The sequence below is a fragment of the Ictidomys tridecemlineatus genome, chromosome 15, assembly GCF_052094955.1.
Source record: "Ictidomys tridecemlineatus isolate mIctTri1 chromosome 15, mIctTri1.hap1, whole genome shotgun sequence".
NCBI classification, from domain to species: Eukaryota; Metazoa; Chordata; class Mammalia; order Rodentia; family Sciuridae; genus Ictidomys; species Ictidomys tridecemlineatus.
The window spans coordinates 2,736,936-2,756,576 of NC_135491.1; the positions used below are offsets into that span (position 1 = coordinate 2,736,936).

The window sequence follows — 19,641 nt, forward strand, 5'->3', positions numbered from 1 at the left end:
CAGACTGACTGGGTCCCACCAGCTCCACAAAGAGCCACTGTCTGTCCTGGGAAAGACGTCAGACCCCGAAAGCTGGATGTCCTCATGTCAGTGTGGGAACCGCACTCCTGCTGAGCCTCTAAGGGAGCATTTGACAATGTGCAAACAGGACATTGACACCTTGAGGGTGTCCCAGTGTAGATAAAGACTAGACCAAGGAGGAGCAGGCCAGAGTGGAAGGGACGGTCCCCAAGTGCCCTGAAGGAGGCGCAGACCTGAGCTGTGTCAGGGCCTCGGGGATCCTAGGGCAGGAAGGAAGCCCAGGGCTCAGGCTGGTTGAGGGTCAGGGAAGACCCTCCTTTGCTTACCAGGTTCCAGAAGCCCCTGCTGCATGGTAACAGTGAACTCAAGCTCTTGCAAACCTGCGTGGGCTGTGGAGTCCATGAGTGTAATATGCACCAGTGCCGTGTAGGAAGGCACCACAGTGGGGTTCATTTGACATGTTCATAGTGCCCACAGCAGTCTGCCCACCTCAATCCCCAGGGCTCCCTCCTCGCCCCCCCCCCGCCTTCCTTCATCTACTGGTTGGTCTTCTTTCTACTAAGTTAGTTTTAGTTGGTGCATTTCTGTTACATATAAATTGATATGCATCCAGGTCTGTTCACACTGCACACAGCATGACCCGGTCCACTTCCCTCCCCAGGTCCTCCCTGTTGCCCTCCCTCCTTCCTGACCCTTGGTCCCCAACTCTGCTTGACTGACCTCCCTCTATTTTTATGAGATCTCTTTTTCATTTATTTTTTCTCTTTAGCTTTTGCAGAAAATGCCATAATTTACTTCTTCTTTTTGGCTGGATAGAACTCCACTGTGTTTATAAATCATATTGTCTTTAGTCATGTATCTGTCGACAGGTACCTGGGCTGGTTCCATAATTTGGCTATTGTGAATTCTGCTGCTGTACCCATTAATGTGGCTCTACCTCTGTAGTATGATGATTTTAGGATTTTTTTTATAAATACCAAGAAGTGGGGTCACTGGGTCATATGGTGGTTGTATTCCTAGTCTTTTGAGGAATCTCCATAGTGCTCTCCAAAGTGGTTGTGCTACTTTGCAGTCCCACCAAGAAGGTATGCATGTTCTTTCTCCCCACATTCTTGCCAGTAGACATTGTTATTTGTATTCTTGAAGATTACCCTTCTAACCAGTGTGGGATGGGGTCTTAGCATGATTTTGATTTGTATCTCTCTGATTGTTAGAGATGTGGAAACGTTTTCCATATGATTGTTGGTCACTTGCAATTTTTTCTTTTGAGAAATGTCACTTTTTGTTATTTGGCCATTTATTGAGCATCTTATTAGTTTTTTGGGCATTATGGTTTTTTAGTTCTTTATATATTCTTGTTATTAATTCCCTATTGGAAAAGAAGATGGCAAAGATTTTGTCACATTCTGTTCACCAGATCTAGAAGTCTTCGTGGAGTGTTTTGTTCCTTTAAGAACAGCATTGTTATCAGTAATGAAAGATACTTGGACTCCTTCTTCTTCTATTTGTATCCCTTTAATTTCCTTCTCTTGCCTGATTGCTCTGGCTACAGTTTCAAGAACTATATTGCACAGGTGTGGTGAGAATGGAGATACTTTCTTCTTTCTGATCTTAGAGGAAATGCTTTCAGATCTCTCTGCTCAGTATGATCTTGTTTGGGGGTTTGGAATATATATTTTTTATTATATTAAGGAAGACTCTTCAGTTCCTAGTTTCTTCAGGGTCTTTTTTGTTTGTTATTTGCAATGCTGGTGATTGAACCTAGGGCTGTGCACATGCTAGCCGTGCCTCTCTCACTGAGCCCCATGTCCAGGCCTCTTCAGTGTTTTGAACGTAACCATGTGGCTGAATCTTGTCCAGGGCTTTTTCTGCATCTGTTGAGAGAATTGTGTGATTTTTCCCTTGGTTTTATTGTTATGAATTTCATTTTCTGATTTGTGTGTGTTGAACCAACCTTGCATTCCTGGGGCGAATCTAACTTGACCATGGTATGCAGTCTTCTTAAAGTGTTTTGAATGTGGTTTACTATTATTTTATTATGAAGTTTGGCATCTATGTTCATCAGGGATATTGGTCTGTAGTTTTCTTTTCTTCATGTGTCTTTATCTGGTTTTGTTATCAGGGTGATATTGACTTCAGAGAGTAAGTTTGGGAATACTCTCTGTCTCTCTATTTCATCAGATAATTTGAAGAATTTTGCATTGGTCTGTCTTTAATGGTCTGATAGAAACTCAGCAGAGCATCCATCAGGTACCGGGCTTTTCTTTCTCAGAAGGCTTTTGATTACTGCTTCACATGATATTAGTCTGTTTTCTATATCAACCTAGTTCATTTTTGCAAGTCAAATCTGTCTAGAAATATATCTGTACCTTCTATATGTTCCAATTTATTAGAGGGTACGGTTTTAAAATAACCCCAATGATCCTCTAGATTTAGCTGTGTCTGTAGTGATGTCTCCTTTTCCGTCTTCAATGATGTTGATTTGGGTCTGCCCTCTCTTTCTTTTGGTCATTCTGGCTAAGGGTTTGTGAACCTTGTTCATTTTTATGAAGAACTGACTCTTTGTTCCATTGATGCTTTGAGTTTGTTAATTATCTATTTCATTAATTTTAGTTCAGTCTTAATTATTTTCTGTCTCACACTGATTTTGGAATTAGTTTGTTTCTGTACTTCTAGGGCCATTTGATGTACCATTAGAGTTTGGGATTTTCCAGGGTCTCCTTGTTGTTGTTGCTGTTGTTGCTACAGGGGATTGAACTCGGGCATGCCCGAGTGAACGCCCAGGATGCAAAGCAGGTCAAGAACCCCCACCTCTGCTGACCTGGACACCTTGTGGGACACGTCAGGAGCAGGAGCACAGAGCACCCAGGGACCCGTTCATGCTCCACAGGAGCACCCTCATCACCTTGGGCTGAGGCAGGGAATCCATTGATCGCACAGACCAAGAGAGGTGCTGAGACATATTGAAATGTCTTCTAGGACTTAAGTGGCCATGTGGAGCCTGCAGTGTGCACACAGGGGCAGGCAGCAGGAGAGGGAGCGGGGCCTTGCAGGGCTGGGGTTGCACCCAGGCCTCCTCTGCAGCTGCCCATCCCCGGCCCTTGCTGGGGAGAGAGCTGGTCACCTTGCTGTAGGGAGGATGCAGCAAACCTGCAAGGTGTGAGGGTCCTGTGACCACATCCTGCTCACTTTGCTCAGCTCCTGCATCCTGGCCCCAATGTGGCCCCCATTCACCCACCTCCTGTCCCTGCTATGCCCTGGAAGGGGAGGCAGCAGAGGACATGGTGGAAAGTCCCTCCTGAAGACATTGGGCCTCCAGATCCCAGGCTGGAGGGGGGAGCCCTGGGAAGCTGAGGTCATGCACTGAGGAGCACAGGGTGACCTGCCACGGCCAACACTAGTGACAGGCAGAGTCCTGGGAGGGAGAGTCCACATGGGTTACCTCTGTGTGGTTGTCCCACAAGTGCTCCATCTGGAACACAAGATCTAGGAACCCACGAGGATCCTCCCAGGCGCAGATTGTGGTTTTGGCAAAACATGAAGGTTTCTCCCAGGTACGAGAGGTGGGGACAATGCAGATGACCTGGGATCCTCTGCACTGGGTCCTCTGGTAGCAAAGGAAACGGACGCTGGACACTGATGCTCACACTCTCCTCTGAGACCTGCCTGGACCCGTCCTTGGCCTCAGCCAGATCTGCAAAAGGCTGAGGTGTTCACGTTCTGGGGTCTCCAGGGTGGGCGGGTCACCTGGTGAGCAGGGAAGCTCCAGTGCTGGACACAGGACCCCCTGGGGACCAGGCACTGCCTGAGGGTCTCCACCTGACAGGGGAGTGAGGTCAGGGTGCCCCTGCTGCAGTCACAGGGACTGGCCAGCAACAAGTGACCTCCAGACCTTGAGCACTTTCTGATGAAGAAGAATCTTAAATGGGCTTCAGTTTTGTCTTGTTTTGCTTGATCTGGGGGATGTCACTCTAGGGCTTTTGCTGGTTCCTGGTCTTCTATCAGAATTCACAGGCTCTGACCCTGCACCGTCCACGCCAGACTCAGGGTGTCCTGGGGGAGCTACTCCAAGGAGGTGGGGCCTCCTCCTGAGCTCCAGAGGGGACCTTTCCCACCAGCTCCCATGAGCCTGTGACCTGGCCCTCGGGCACCTGCAGTGAGTGGTTCCTCACCAGGACTCACCCTCGCAGAGCTCCTCACACAGAGACCCCTGGAGCTCAGGGTCGCAGGTGGGAGAGGTCCAGCCCATTCCATGTCCACGCAGTGTCCACAGGGCACCCCACCAGAGCCACAGCAGTGGAGCTGGCAGGGAGCCTGGGTGACAGAGTCCTTGAACACGGAAGGGTCAGAGACAGACTGGACTCTAGTCCTGGGGCTGGTGTCCTAGTCAGTGAACTCAGGGAGAATCCACTCCTTGACCAGGATGTGAGGCTGAGACGCCTCCTCCTGCCCCTGAGCTGAGGAGGGCTCTCAGATTCAGATGTCCTCCCATAACAGCAGGGTCCAGGAGCAGCCCTGCTCAGCATGTGTCCACCTGAGCCCTCTCCTGCTGCCCCTGATCCTCCCCTGCCCCACCCTGGTCGCTCCTGCAGGGAGCATGCTTCAGAGCAGGCTGAGATCATACCAGCCCACACTGGACCTGTCCCCAACCTCTGGCCACCGACTCTTTTGCTCTCAGGAGGTGCACCTGTGGGGGCTGAGGGGCAGCAGGGGAAACAGTGCTCAGCCACAGGAGGTGGACGACCTTCCTGCTCTGGCCAGAATCTCCACCTCTTCCCAGGGCAGCAGCAAAGAGCACTTGGAGTGTGGGATGGACCTGGGCTAGACGTCCAGGTCCCTTCCTGGCTCCCTGATTGCACAGATGTGCCCACTGCTCCTGGAGCTGGGGGTGCATCTTGGAATAGAGAGAGAGGCTGGGGGGGTGAAGGCTGGGGACTCAGGAGCCAGCACACGCTGCAGGCCACTGTGGTCCCCTCAAAAAGCCACCAGCACAGGTGCTCAGGGGTGTGCTGATGACAGATGCACCAGGTCCTCCAGGATCGGCCACCAAGTTGACTCCCTCAGTGGACCTGGGGTAGCTGGTCTCCCTGGCACTGTCCTCTGTGCTAACTGTCACTGGTGTTCCATTAAACCAGGTCCAAAGGGGCCAGGATGGGGTCATAGAGCTAATGGGGTGAATGGTGCAGAGGTGAGGTCCACTTCCCCAGGCTGACCTGTGGGGTGTTGAGGACCATGGTGGACACCAGGACCCCTGGACTTCTCTTAACTGGCTGCCCACCCGACTGCTCCTCAGGCCCAGGGTTGCTGACCTGCAAAAGGAGATGGTGGATGGGCAATGTGGCAGGATGGGGCATGGATTAGAAGGGACGATGGGGAGGAGGAGGTTGGCCTGGGGGATGGTGGGGTAAGTTGTCGGGATCTAGGGGGGAGGGCTGAGCATCCTCAGGCACACCCCTGCCCCATTCTGGTCTTGACGGAGGACCAAGAGAACATGCCCAGGGCCTGGCTCCCCCTTCACCCCACACATCTGCCTTGAAGACCCAGAGCCCAGGGAGGACCCCGTGAAGGACAGGAGGTGACATCTGCAGCCCTCACCTCAGCTGCCACCCTAGTCCTGTGGCCTCCTTCCCCTGTGCAGCCTCACTCTCAGCCGTCCCCTCCCTGCTGTGTGGACCCTGCAGCCAAGGACACCCAGGAAGTGATGAGCAGGTAGAGCTCCCGAGGCCCCATGGAGGGTCCCTCCCCACCTGGCACAGTGTGGAGCACTCAGTTTAGGATGAAGAGCATTTTCCTACAAGGACAGCCAGGCTCCAGGGGTGTTGACGCCCACCTCAGCTCTCAGCCAGGCTGCTCTGTTGATGGTGGGACAGGCTGGAGTGAGGGACTCCAGAGCAGATGGGACGGCTCATCCCCCACACCCCAGAAAAGAGCATTTCATGTGCAGCATGGGGACCTGGCTCAGGGAGAAGGGCTTGCTCCTTCCAGCTGCTGTGTCAGTCAGCTCTGCGCTACTGCAACAAAACACCAGAGACCATCAACTTAAATAGACCAGAGCTGCTGAGGGAGGGGTTTGCTCCTGCACAGGCTGCGCCATGGTGGGCTGCACTGGGAAATCAGCCCTGAGCTCCTTCAGCTGCTCCAACTCCCAGAGGGCAGGGTGCAGGCCTCCACCATGCTGGACCTCTGGAGCCTGGTCCCACCTGCCCAGTAGCTGCTCATGTTTCACCTGGTCTAGGAGTGACCCCCACATTCCCTTCCTGGATCCTCTGAGGACATAATCCTGGGTTGGCCTCAGCCTGTGTGGGGCCGACTCAGGTGGGGCCTGGGCCCTGGCCTGGCCGGAGGCATGTGAACTATAGAAGGACCTCAGGGTCAGGGGACCTGAGATCTGTGCTCAGATGTCTCCAAGGAACCAAATCTGAGCCCTGCCTTGAGGAAACCAGAGACAGGACAGGAGGGGCCGTCCCCATCCTGTGGGTGCACAGCTCTGGGGACCAGGGGTCAGCAGCAGCCCCTGCTTACCACTTCCGTGCTGTCTGACCTGCAGGGCCTGCCCTCATCTCTGGATGCTGGAGTCTTCAGAGCAGGCGGCATGAGGTCCACCCTGCCTGTCCTCCTCTGCCTCTGTCACTGTTGGTGGAGGGAGGGACACAGGCTGGTGGGGAGGGTCCCAGGTGCCAGTTCTCGGGCAACCCTCAGGTTTTAGGTCCATGTGGCACCATATGGCTACTGTGACCACAAGGAGATATTAGGCCCGCACCCAGATGCCGGCTCTTCACGGGGACCTCTCTTCCAGGGCTGAGTCTGCTACAGAGCCCCCGGGGGTCTTCAGGTGAGTGCCCTGCAGCCTCCCACGTCCTGCCCAGGCTCAGCCCCTGGGGTCTCAGGAGAGAAGAGAGCAGTCTGGGCCAAGGGTGGTGACAAGGTAGGGCAGAGGACCTGGGGTAGGGACAGGCCAGGACCCAGCCTCTGGTTTTCTTGCAGGGACCCTCCCCAAGCCCAAGCTGTGGGCAGAACCAGGCCCTGTCATTCCCCGTGGAAGGTCAGTGACCCTCTGGTGTCAGGGATCACTGGTCACCCACGAGTACTGTCTCATTAAGGAAAAACCCTGGAGCCCCACATGCAGAAGACCCTTACAGGGTCCAGGGAACAGGGCCATGTTCCCCGTCCCCACCATGACTGCGCAGGACGTAGGGGGATATCAATGCTACCATCAGAGCCCTGCTGGCTCCTCTCAGCACAGTGACCCCCTGGAGCTGGTGGTGACAGGTGAGAGGACACTCAGGGGTCCGGCCCTTGCTCTGCCTAAGGAAAGGGGTCTGCCCCCAGGGGTCCCTCTCACAGCCCATTAATGGGGGAGGAGGGAGCCATGAACGCCTGTCTCCTTCTCTCCTAGGATTCTACAGCAAACCCAGCCTCTCAGCCCTGCCCAGCCCTGTGGTGACCTCAGGAGGGAACGTGACCCTCCAGTGTGGCTCATGGAAGGAATTTGACGGCTTTATTTTGGCGAAGGAAGGAGAACACAACCTCACCTGGACCCTGGACTCACAGCGACACCCCAGCGGGCAGTTCCAGGCCCTGTTCCCTGTGGGCCCCGTGACTCCCACCCACAGGTGGACATTCACATGTTATGGCTATTATAGGAGCAAACCCCAGGTGTGGTCAATTCCCAGTGACCGCCTGGACCTCCTGGTCTCAGGTAGGGAATTCCCATCCTTCACTCCAATATTTGGTGAGGCTGCGACCTTGTGGCCAGAGACCCAGGAGTGAGAGGGTGACCTGCTGGCAGGACAGGGGGAGGCAGGGGGTTGGCAGGGTCCAGCCCTCAGCCCAGGCTCCTCTTCCTCCAGGGGTGTCCAGGAAGCCCTCCCTCCTCACCCAGCAGGGCCCTGTCCTGGCCCCTGGAGAGAACCTGGCCCTCCAGTGTCACTCAGACGTCACCTATGACAGATTCACTCTGTCCAAGGAGGGGGCACAGGACCTCCCCCAGCGCCCTGCCCAGCAGCCCCAGGCTGGGCTCTCCTAGGCCAACTTCCTGCTGGGCCCTGTGAGCAGCTCCCACGGGGGTCGGTACAGGTGCTACGGTGGACACAGCCTCTCCTCTGAGTGGTCAGCCCCCAGTGACCCCCTAGACATCCTGGTCTCAGGTGAGGAGCCCAGGGGTGCAGTCAGGGACCCAGCCTCTGCACAGCCCTGTTGGGGAGCCCCAGGAGGTGATGGCCAGGGTGATGTGGGGTCCCAGGAGGGAGAGAGACAGGGAGGGGCAGAGAGGACAGGAAAGGGGGACACAGGGACAGGAAGAATCAGAGACAATGAGACAGACAGAGAACACAGGGTCCTCAGAGAGAGGCCCTGGGGAGGTCTCAGCTCAGAACAAGCTGGGGCCACCCTCACCCTCCTTCCTCTCTCTAGGACAGCTCCCTGGCACACCCTCCCTCTCAGTGCAGCCTGGTCCCACAGTGTCCTCAGGGGAGAACGTGACCCTGCTGTGTCAGTCACAGATCAAGATGGACACTTTCCTCCTGTGCAAGGAGGGGGCAGCTGATCCCCCCCTGCGTCTGAGAGCCCAGTACCGAGCCCCATGGTACCAGGCAGAGTTCTCCATGAGAGCTGTGACCCCAGCCCTCGGGGGGACCTACAGGTGCTATGGCTCTCACAGCTCATCCCCCTACCTGCTGTCACGGCCCAGTGCCCCCCTGGACCTGGTGGTCTCAGGTGAGTGACCCTGACCCCATCCTCTGTGAGCTCAAATATTCCCCCAGGGCCCTGCCCAGGACAGCTCTGGGTGGGATGGGAGGGAGGGGCCTAGGGAGGGTCGGCCAGCGGGACTCACCCCTCAGAGAGGAGGGGCCAACGGGGTCCTCCAGCCTGTGCACCCACCCACCACTGGAATCAGGAAGGTGCAGGTGGGTACAGGAGGGTCCTGGGGAGGCCAGGCAGATGTAGGAGGATGGGCAGAGACAGTCCCCAGGGGCAGCCTGCACCCCACACCCTCCTGTCCTCCTCATTCCCAGGACCCTCTGGGGGACCCAGCCCCTCTCTCCCACGGACCCAGGACCCCAGAGTGGTGAGTGAGGGGCTCTGGTGGGAGGTGGGGTCCAGGGCAGGGCTGACCTGAGGGGGGCAGCCCCCTCTGGAGATGCTGACAAGGACCAGCCCCTCCCCTCTGGGCCTCAGTTTCTCCCAGGGCAGAAGAGAGGCCTGGCCCTGACCTTCAAGTGCCTCTCAGGCTGACCTTGGCTGTGCCCTGCTGGGAGAGGGGCCTCCAGGGAAGCCTCCAGGACCTGAATCTGCAGGGCTCTGTCCCCTGTGTGCAGTGACAGTGACACTGAGCAGGGGAGGGCTCAGGGCCATCGGGGTGTCAGGCTCTTTCCCTCCAGCTCAGGGCTGAGCTCTGGGGGAGAGAAGGAGACTGGGAGTCAGACTCCCCCAGTTCAGGCCCCGCTCTGCTGCTTCCTGCTGGGTGACTGGGCAGGGGACCCCCCTCTGAGCCTCAGTTTCCTCATCTGTGCCTGGGGGGTGGGTGGCAGTGCCATGGTTCCTGAGTGACAGGGCTAGAGGTGACAGGTGGAAAGACCAACAGGGCTGGCACACAGTAGGTGCTCAGGTAAGCAGCGTGGCTCCTCGTCCACACCCCTGCCCAGGACTGGGAAGGAGTCTGAAGATTCTGGTGGGGGTCTCGGTTCCCCTCCTCCTGCTGCTCCTCTTCCTCCTCCTGGGACACCAGTGTCGGGGACAATGCAGGAAGGCAGGTGAGTGGGGAGGGGGGACGTGGTGGCGTCCCAGGGAATTAGCCAGTTGTGCTCAGGGCACACAGGATGGGAATCCCTGGTTGTCACCCTGACCAGCAGGACCACCCAGGAGACCCAGCAAGAGCCCATGTGGCCTCACAGGTCTGCCTCCTTCTCCTCACACAGGGCTCAGCACTGCTGTCACCTCCCCAGAGGCCACCCAAGGACACCAGGTGACCCGTCCTCTCCTCCGCCCTCCTCTCTCTGCCCGCTGCCCTCTTCTCTCCTCCCAGCTGATGGTGCTGATGGGCTCTGGTCAGCCTCCTGCCCTGAGGCCTGGGCGCTGGCCTCTCTCCTCTGCCTCCTCTCCCTGCTGAGCTCGGTCACCTGCTCCTGAGGAGGAGGTGGACCTGGCCACAGCCCTGCCCTGCACTGGCCCCTCCCAGCCACACAGATGGCCGACTCCTGGGGGGTTGCTGTTGGCAAGGCTCTACTGGGGGCTTGGGGCAGCAGCAGCAAACACAGTCTGGTGCTCAGACACAGGACAGCCCCGGGACAGACAGACGGGGCAGAGGCAGACAGGCGTGGGGAGACCAGGCAGGGCGACGGCTTGAACCCAGGACAGAGCCAGGTGGGGCGGGGGCCATGGGCAGGAGCAGGAGGGGTAACTGGACAGTCAAGGAGGGTTCCCTGGGGGGGACCCTGGACAGAGCCCCCACCACAGGGACAGGCCTGAGAGCATCTCAGGAAGAGGGTCCTGCCAAGGAGCAGCAGTGTGAGGCCAGTGGGCACAGGCTGACCTGTCCAGCAGGCTCGAGTCCAGGTGGCTACAGGTGATGCATGAGGAGCAGGTGTGATGGTGGCAGGGGCAGAGGTGGGCAGGGCTCAGTCCTGCAGGTGCCTCTGCTCTGGCAGAGCCTGAGAAGCCCCTGGAAGTTCTGCTGGGCATGGAGAGCTGACTGCTGGCTGCAGGTCCCTCCAGCTCCCTGTGGGAGTTGGGGGGCACAGCCGGAGTGGACTCAGGAGCTGCCTGCCTCTGTCCCCCCCACAGAGCCCTGCAGGTGACGACCCTGGGGTGTCTCCTATTCTGAGGTATCACACTCTAGATAGGGGCAAGGAGGAATGTCACTTTTGTCACCTGAGTCAGGGCCATTCCTGGTCATGAAGGACACATCAGAGGGAGAGGACAGCCTGCAGGAATGCCAGGTGGGTCTTGTCCCTTCCAGGCCCAGGCTGCCCAGGCTCCGCAGACACCAGCCTCACCTGTCACCACTCTGTCCTCACTCCAGGTGGCTGCATCTGGTGCCCCCCAGGGTGTGACCTATACCCAGCTGAAGGACCTCAAGCTCAGGCAGGGGACAGCCACTCCTCCTTCCTCCCAAGGACAGGAGCCTCCCACTGAGCCCAGTGTCTACACCACCCTGGCCTTCCACTAGCCCAGGACACCACTCAGATCCCACGCTGCAAGGACAGGGACACAGGGACCCCAGCAGGCACAAGACAGCCCATGGACATGCAGCTGGGAGTCACGGCCAGCCTGGGGCCTGACATGCATGGCCAGCAGCATCTGCAACCTGCTGGAAGTCACCTGATTCCCAGTCACAATAACTGGTCCCCAACCATGTGCCACGTTTGGCCATTTTATTCCCTAGTCACCAACAGGCAAGGGGAGGAGTCACAAGGCAAGTGAGCAGATGTGTGACGGGAAAGTGCATCCAGCTGGTGACGCACAGAAATGAAGTGACTTTGATCAAAGGAAACTTACAATAAAGTTCAAAATGTGCTGGGGTGACCCTGGGGAGTCCATGTCACCTGCCTTCCTGCTGATTCTCACATCTGGCTGGGACCCCTCCGTTTAGTAGCATGACCTGGGCTGAGTGGCAGCCTGCAGGGGTCCCCTGCCCACCTCAGGAAAGCGTCTGTGGAAAGGGGAGCAGACCTGGCGCCACCCAGTGTGGGATGCCAACCTTATGGGTGACTGAGTTACACTCCCCAGCTGGGTGCTGAGGCGCTCAGTCACAGAAATGGCTATCACAGCGACCCCAAAGAAAAAGGTATTTGTGTCTCTTGTGTGGTTATTTCGTGCAGCCCAGTTAGCCCAGTTTAACTAGAGTGACCCCTGAGCCTTTTAGTCACGAGAGCAGAAACCCGGCAATTGGCGCCCAACGTGGGGCGAAAGGTCTTTAAACCACCAGGACAGAAGCGACAAATTCTGGCTCCTAAGGGGACTCCAATTTAAATATTAAAGAAAGTAGTGAAGTTGAAAGTTCTCTCCAGAAGTTAAGCATGCTTAGGATTGCAGAGTATTTAGTGCAGAATTGTAGAAAGTAAGTGAATTAGACAAAAGGAAAATCTGTTACATTAAAATTTTTAATACTGGGGTATAATCGTAGAGACTCTAAATAAATATAGTTATTAAGATGATTGATGGGCTATGTTGTTGAGTTGAGTCCTCTCCATGGAAAGCGTGCTTTTGTGGATTTTTTATAAATCTTTATAAAATATTTTTGCGGGGCTAGGATTGTTACTCAGCGGTAGAGTGCTGGCCTAGCATGGGCAGAACCTGAGTTCGATCCTCAGCATCACAAAAAAAAAAAGAGAGATTTTTTTGGACTTTATGTTCTAGAAGTTTGCGCTAGGAGAGTAAAAAAAAAAGGGAGATAAAATGTGATGTTTACCTGGAGAGAAGTAAGTTTCAACTTTCTATTGTTTTTGTCAATACTCAGAAATTGTGTATGGACCTTTTTACTACATGATTGTCCTATGAATCAGATTGGCTGTAACTCAGCCACTGGAGACAAGAGACTTTAGCCTCTGCTGCTTACTGCTCACTATGGGGAAGCAGCTCACTATGGGGTCCTAGCCTCTGTGGCCAACAGTGCTTTTAACCCTTGAATTACTTGACCTAAATGCCAAACACAGACTAACTTAAGATCTGATGGTAATGCTAGCGTTTGCTGCTAAAAAACCTTTGGAGCACCCACGTGCCACAGAATAAAGTGCAGGATATACAGGAGCTGCAACCTCAGGTCGCAGAGACAGAACAAGCTGCTACCGCAGTAAGATCTTGGCCAGGCGCTGGAAAATGCAGACAAAATCAAACAAAATGCAATCGGCTAGGAAAACTTGGGGAACTTTTGCCCCGAAAATGGGCAGCGGACTCCATGTTGTTTACATCACCATGGTAACCATGGAGTGCCTGGCCAGAAGAGCGGCTTCCTGGTCCCACCTCCCACACTTTTGCGGGCTTCTGATTGGTTCTTCCACAGACACTCAGACAGGACTTCTAGTCCCGCCTTCCAGCCACTAACCTGTACTACACTGTTTCAGATTTCTACTGGAGCTGCTCAGAGCCTGTATTTTTAAAAATGCCTATCTGTAAATGCTAATGAAAGATATCTTTTTCAGACAAAATTTAATTCCACAGGTTTCTATGTTACAGTCCTAAATTTAAGTTAGTTCTGGGTTAAATAACCTGACTTTTCTCTCTAGTTGTGTTACTAAATAATGTTCTATTGATGAGAGATATCAAACATGCTTCTTTATATTTTACTTTTAATTTTGGAAGTTATGAGGATGCATTTGCTTGCCACAGGAACGAAGCTGACAATGTTCCTGTGATGACCAAAAAATCCTTATTCTCATTTCTGACTATAAGAAGTAAATATGTATACACAAGGATTTTATTTCAGTTACATCAAGTGATGTCACATAAAAAAGTGCACTCCTAGTTAAAAATAAATTAAAATGGATCCAAATATTTTAAGACCACGTGGTTGCATAAAGTTAATACAATTATAAGTTTTGTTCTTATTCTTGATATATATTTTAGATATTTAGATAACCTATATTTGTTAATCTATAAAATAATTAGCATATGCCTAATTGATTAGTTAATATATATTTGTCTAATTGTTTTTCTTCAACAAAAACCTATAATTAATGTTTTATATTTACATTTATCAGATACTCTGCCTTTTCAGTTACAGATATTTAAGATAAATGTGTTTACTATAAATTTACTTTTAAGTAAAAATACAATCTTCAAGTAGTTTCTAATTCTCAAAGTTACTGTTCAAACTCATAAGATGATAAATAATTATAATTATGTCTACAAAATATCTAAGGATTTTAACTATTTTCATTGATATTTCTTATCAAAGTAAAATAATTTGTTTATGGATTCTAAGATTTTCAAATATTGTTCCAAAGTATAACCAAAAAAATTTTTCTAAAAGAAAAAGATGCTTCAACAAACAAAAAGCACACATGGATCCTAAAAAGAAGAAAGAAATCATCTTTGGGTAAAACAAGGTCTTTATATTCATTTTCCTAAGTAAAAAAGATTTTTATTGTTATCTAAACAGATGATGTAAAAAGTTAGAACAATTTAAAAAGAGAATTATATATACTAAACTGACTATAATTAATTTAAGGATATTTCAGGTTATTTTCCTAATTTAACTATACTAATGTGAGCTAAAATTTTGTCCATATTTTGACATGATAAGCACCTATTAAAATGTAAGTTTATTTCTTTAAAGAAAGATCTTTATTGCCTAATAATTCTTACTGTTTAAGATAAAGATTAATTTTGGTAAATAAATTCACATTGTTGATTAAACATTAAGTATATTGAACTACTAACTTAAATCCCGATTTTAACAATTGTCCTTAGAGACTAAAATTGATTAATTCTAAGACACTGAGATACTAATTTTTACATATTTTGTTTGTTAGATAATTATAAAATTAAAGAAAACATTTTATTAAGACTAATGTTCTCCAAATTAAAGTTATATATTAATTTTAAACAATAAAGGTTACAAAGTTTAAAAAATTCATTGATATTATATAAGTTCTCTAACTAGATCTATTGTCCATAAAAAATACAGTAAGATTTATATACTGCTCCCTACACAGAAAATAACCTTCATCTATTTTTTAAGGCAATTAAGAGATACCTATTTAAAGGATAATATTCTAAAATATACAGATTTTGAGACCTTCTCTCAAAAAGATTGAGGATTCTTTCTAAATTGTTAGGATGGATCGACCAGTCTATATAAAAAAAATTAATAATCAATAAAAGGTAAATCTATTCTTAGTCATTTAAATACTTGTACTATTATCTATAACTTAAACTAATAATACTATGACTTATGCCAAGCCTTTACTCAATTTTATTAAATAAGGAAAAGGGGGAACACAGGATCCCAGAGAGACACTAGATTTTAAAAAATACTTTAAAAGTTTTTTCTTAAATTGTAATATTGAGAGTCTTAATGTTACTGAACATGATTCAGTAAATTAAATCAGATATCAAAGGAGAGTTTGGAGAGTTTAAACCAGTCATCATGATAATGACTGAGAAACCTGGCCCAGGAAGGTCAATTTCCAGCTACAGAGCTTATAGCCATGCAGCTTCACGAGCTTGTCAGGTAAATAAAAATTATGGAAAGACTTGTATGGACCCATTTTCCAGGTCCACCTTTAATGTGTCTTGCAGTGTGGACTGGAAAGTCCACCCATGAAACTAAATTAATTGTCCTGACTGTAATGGTCAGTTATACCTATATATTGACTCTATGGTAAACAGACTGTCTGGAAGTATCTTTTGAGAAAAAGACAGTGTTGAAATAACGGATTGTTCCGCATCCGTATGGACAGCAGCTATGGACCAGATGTGAGTAACACCAACTGAGGGATCTCCTCTTCATCTGTCTCTCTCAGCTTTGTCACTATATTACTGTTTGTCTATAGCCTGTCTCCTTCCTTCCTGAACGCAGCCTCATCAACCCAGTGCTGAGAGCTAAGCCCTCCATGGAGAAGAAACCTGAGTTTGCTGATCCTAGGGTAAATGCTGGCATGCCCCTCCTCTCACCATGCACAAAAATTAGCTCAAAATGGATCAAGGACCTTGATATCAAATCAGAGACTCTGCATATGATAGAAGAAAAAGTTGGCTACGATCTACATATTGTGGGATCAGGCTCCAAATGCTGGCATGGAGGCCATGGGGGCATTATCTATCTAGGAGACAGAGAGCCCTCTTGGGGACGATGTCATGCACACTCCACATCACCCTGTTTGGCCCTGGAGAATGGCTGGTTAGCCAGTGACGGGTAAGATTCCTCAAGGGAGGGACAACCTAAGACAGGCACAGTCACAGAGGGGCCATCAGGAGAAAATTTGGGGGCCAACAGAGGTGAGGCAAAGAACCTCACCCCCCCACACACACCAGTGCAAAGGCCTAATTCTTCTCCCCTTCTGAGAGAGGTCTCCTGCCCCATGGCTGCTTTGCTCCCCACACCCAGCTCAGATCAGAACCCTAGTGACAGAGACTGGTCAACAGTGACTGCCTGCTCACCACAGCAGGAGACAAATGCAGCCATAGGAATGGGCCATGTCTGGATGCTTTTCTCTTTCTTGGTTCTCATTTTTTTCTATGCTTTTCCTTTTCCTTTCTTTTCTCATCAGGGTTCTCCTTTGACAATAAATTTAATAGAAGAGGAGAAAATGTTAGAAAAGCCTTCAGTTGCAACTAACAGTGATGAACATATGGAGTTTCCTCACAGTATAGTTACACTAGGCAGGAGATGATTGGCTTATGGATATTATCTTGCTTATGTAGATTGACAGGCACGCCCCACTCAAACCCTGTAACAGTTGTGTACATTCCAAAAAGAAACTGAGCTACTGGACATTGACTTGAGGTTTGTCACCAGTCAGTTATCACCAGCTCCCGTGACTGAGGTAGCCAAATAGCCGAGCAACAAATTGACCCCACAGAAACTTATGCTAGACAGCAGATAAAAAACCCAAGCCAGCCAATTATGCTGGACTTTAGTGACTAAGACTATATTTACCTTTATGGACAATTGTTGGAAAGATTATTAAAATAGATTTTTCCAAGGGTATTTGTATTACTGACAGACCTAATTAACTCCTTAAATATGAGAGTGAAGAGAAAAAATGATAAATATCCTGTAGCCTATAAAAATACAACTTATTGCCTCATTAATTATTGCCAGCTAATATTTCAGAACTATAATATGCTGAAGTTAATATCCAGGCTTTAAAACAGGTGTATGTCTATTAACCAGACCTAGACAAACTGCTGGTCTCATAATCCCTAAAGTGACTACTTTAAATATTATTCCTTGCTTATTCAATTTTGGCCTTTGTGGCTATGTCTTAAAACTTACAATGTATGGATTTTCTTAATGTTTGACTTAAATCACATCCAGCTTCCTTCATGGTCAGATAAGTGCTGATGGAAGGATGAGAACTAATGATGTTCTAGAAGACAATGTAATAAATAATGTGAGTGAGCCCTTTGCTCTATGGTTTATGGAGAGGCCTAAATGCCATGGCAATAAAAATGTCTGTTACTGTGGCCAAACACAATGCCTCCCAATAAAATTGGGAAAAGATTAAAAATCTTCTGATGAGTGTTTGGCAAGGTAATAATAATCCAGATTATTGTGTTGACTGTTATGAAGATAATATGTTTTCTACTAATTCTTTTTGTGTTTCAATAGCAGATTGTGATGACCTTGGACCAAGAGCCAAGTGACTGAAAGAAAATTTCCCAGTTACATTCTTTTTTTTATATTAAGAAAGGGGGAATATGTGTGAGGCCAACCTTATGGGTGACTGAGTTACACTCCCCAGCTGGGTGCTGAGGCGCTCAGTCACAGAAATGGGTGTGTCTTGCTACAGCCCCATGGGTGAAGCTATGCTCACCTGTTCCTTTGTGATATTACCCCTTGCCCTGTTTAGGATAGAATCTCCCATGGAAGTGCCTTGTGTGTGTCCCCTCCTCTTACTGTGCCCTTGGGTGTGGCCCACCCAGGTGTCAGTCAACCTGCTGACAGTGGACATCATGAAGATACTCAGCCCCTGAAACCTGACCCCTTGCCTCATTTGAACAGCTTCTCCTCAATAAAAGGGGTCAGCGCGTGCTCTCGCTCTCTCTCTTTCTGTGGACCCTTAAGGTCAGAGGAGCCGTCACAGCGACCCCAAAGAAAAAGGTATTTGTCTCTTGTGTGGTTATTTTGTGCAGCCCAGTCAGCCCAGTTTAACTGGAGTGACCCCTGAGCCTTTTAGTCACGAGAACAGAAACCCAGCAACCCAGGAGCCCAGTGGGAGCAGAGCCTGGGGACCTAGAGACAGAGGAATAGAGGGAGGGACAGGGGGGGTGCAGGGGGTGGGCGAGGGGCACCGACACCCAGGGGCATGGAGACATGGAGGGGAAAGACAGAGGGCAGGGGTCACCTCACTCACCCAGCTCTGGGTGGAGGGGGAGTCCCCAGCTCACACCTTCTTGTCCTCAGGGTCCACAGAGAACCCCCCTCCAGGTGCTCCTGCGGGGGCTCTGCTTCCCACTGCCCTGTCCTCCTCCTCCTCCTCCTCTTCTTCCTCCTCCTCCTCCTCCCTCTCTTCCTCCTCCTCCTCTTCCTCCTCCTCCTCCTCCTCTCCTCCTCCTCCTCCTCCTCCTCCTTCTCCTCTCCTCCTCCTCCTCCTCCTTCTCCTCCTCCTCCTCTTCCTCCTCCTCCTTCTCCTCTTCTCCTCCTCCTCCTCCTCTTCTTCCTCTCCTCCTCCTCCTCCTCCTTCTCCTTCTCTTCCTCCTCCTCCTCCTCCTCCTCTTCCTCCTCCTCTTCCTCCTCCTCCTCCTCCTCTTCCTCCTCCTCTTCCTCCTCTTCCTCATCCTCTTCCTCCTCCTCCTCCTCTCCTCCTCCTTCTCCTCCTTCTCCTCCTCCTCCTCTTCCTCCTCCTCCTTCTCCTCTTCTCCTCCTCCTCCTCCTCTTCTTCCTCTCCTCCTCCTCCTCATCTTCCTCCCCATTTCCTTCTTTTCTCCCTCCTCTCCCTCCTCCCATCCTCCTCCTCCTCTTTGTCCTCCTGCTTCTCCTCTTCCCCTTTCTCCTCCTCCTCTTCTTCCTCTCCTCCTCCTCCTCATCTTCCTCCCCATTTCCTTCTTTTCTCCCTCCTCTCCCTCCTCCATCCTCCTCCTCCTCTTTGTCCTCCTGCTTCTCCTCTTCCCCTTTCTCCTCCTCCTCTTCTTCCTCTCCTCCTCCTCCTCATCTTCCTCCCCATTTCCTTCTTTTCTCCCTCCTCTCCCTCCTCCATCCTCCTCCTCCTCTTTGTCCTCCTGCTTCTCCTCTTCCCCTTTCTCCTCCTCCTCTTCTTCCTCTTTTCCTCTCAGTCTTCACCTTCTCCTCCTCTCCCTCTCCCTTCTTCTTCCTTCCTCCTCCTCTTCTTCCTCTTCTTTTGCTCCTTCTTCCTGTTCTCCACTTCCTCCTTCATTTTATCCTCCTCCCCCTCCTTCTCCTCCTACTCATCCTTTTCTTAGGTCTCTCCTCCTTCCTTCCCTTCCTCCTTCTATCCTCCCTTCCCCTCTTCCATTTCCTCCTCTTTCACTTCCTCTCCTTGTTCCCTCCCCTTCAGGTCCCTCCCTTTCCTTACCTCCCTCCTCCTTTTTCAACTCTCCCCTCCTCCCCTTCTCTCTCCTCCCCTCCTCCTCCTCCACCTCCTCCTCCTCCTCCTCCTCCTCCTCTTCCTCCTCCTCCTCTTCCTCCTCCTCCTCCTCCTCCACCTCCTCCTCCTCCTCCTCTTCCTCCTCTTCTTCCTCCTCTTCTTCCTCCTCCTCCTCTTCCTCCTCCTCTTCCTCCTCTTCCTCCTCCTCTTCCTCCTCCTGCTCCTCCTCCTCCACCTCCTCTCTAATGCCCTCCTCCTTCTGTCTCCTCCTCTTTTCTTCTTCCCCTCCTTCCCTCCTTCACTCCTCTTCCTCCTCCTCCTTCCTCCCTCCTCCCTTACCTCCTTTCCCTTATTCTCCCATCCCTCCTCCTTCCCTCCTCCCCCTGTCCTCCTCCCCTTAACTCCCTCC

The 19,641-nt window shown here is 50.9% G+C and overlaps 1 protein-coding gene across 1 annotated transcript; it reads left to right on the forward strand.

Moving 5' to 3' along the window:
* The first annotated feature begins 874 nt into the window (after window positions 1-874).
* Window positions 875-11,188, forward strand: LOC101957030 (leukocyte immunoglobulin-like receptor subfamily A member 6). The gene is given in 10 exon segments (XM_078033297.1): window positions 875-890; window positions 6,818-6,853; window positions 7,006-7,290; window positions 7,418-7,720; window positions 7,872-8,168; window positions 8,434-8,736; window positions 9,036-9,084; window positions 9,658-9,773; window positions 10,900-10,958; window positions 11,042-11,188. Coding segments are annotated over 10 exon segments (1,611 nt in total).
* The last annotated feature ends 8,453 nt before the right edge of the window (window positions 11,189-19,641 follow it).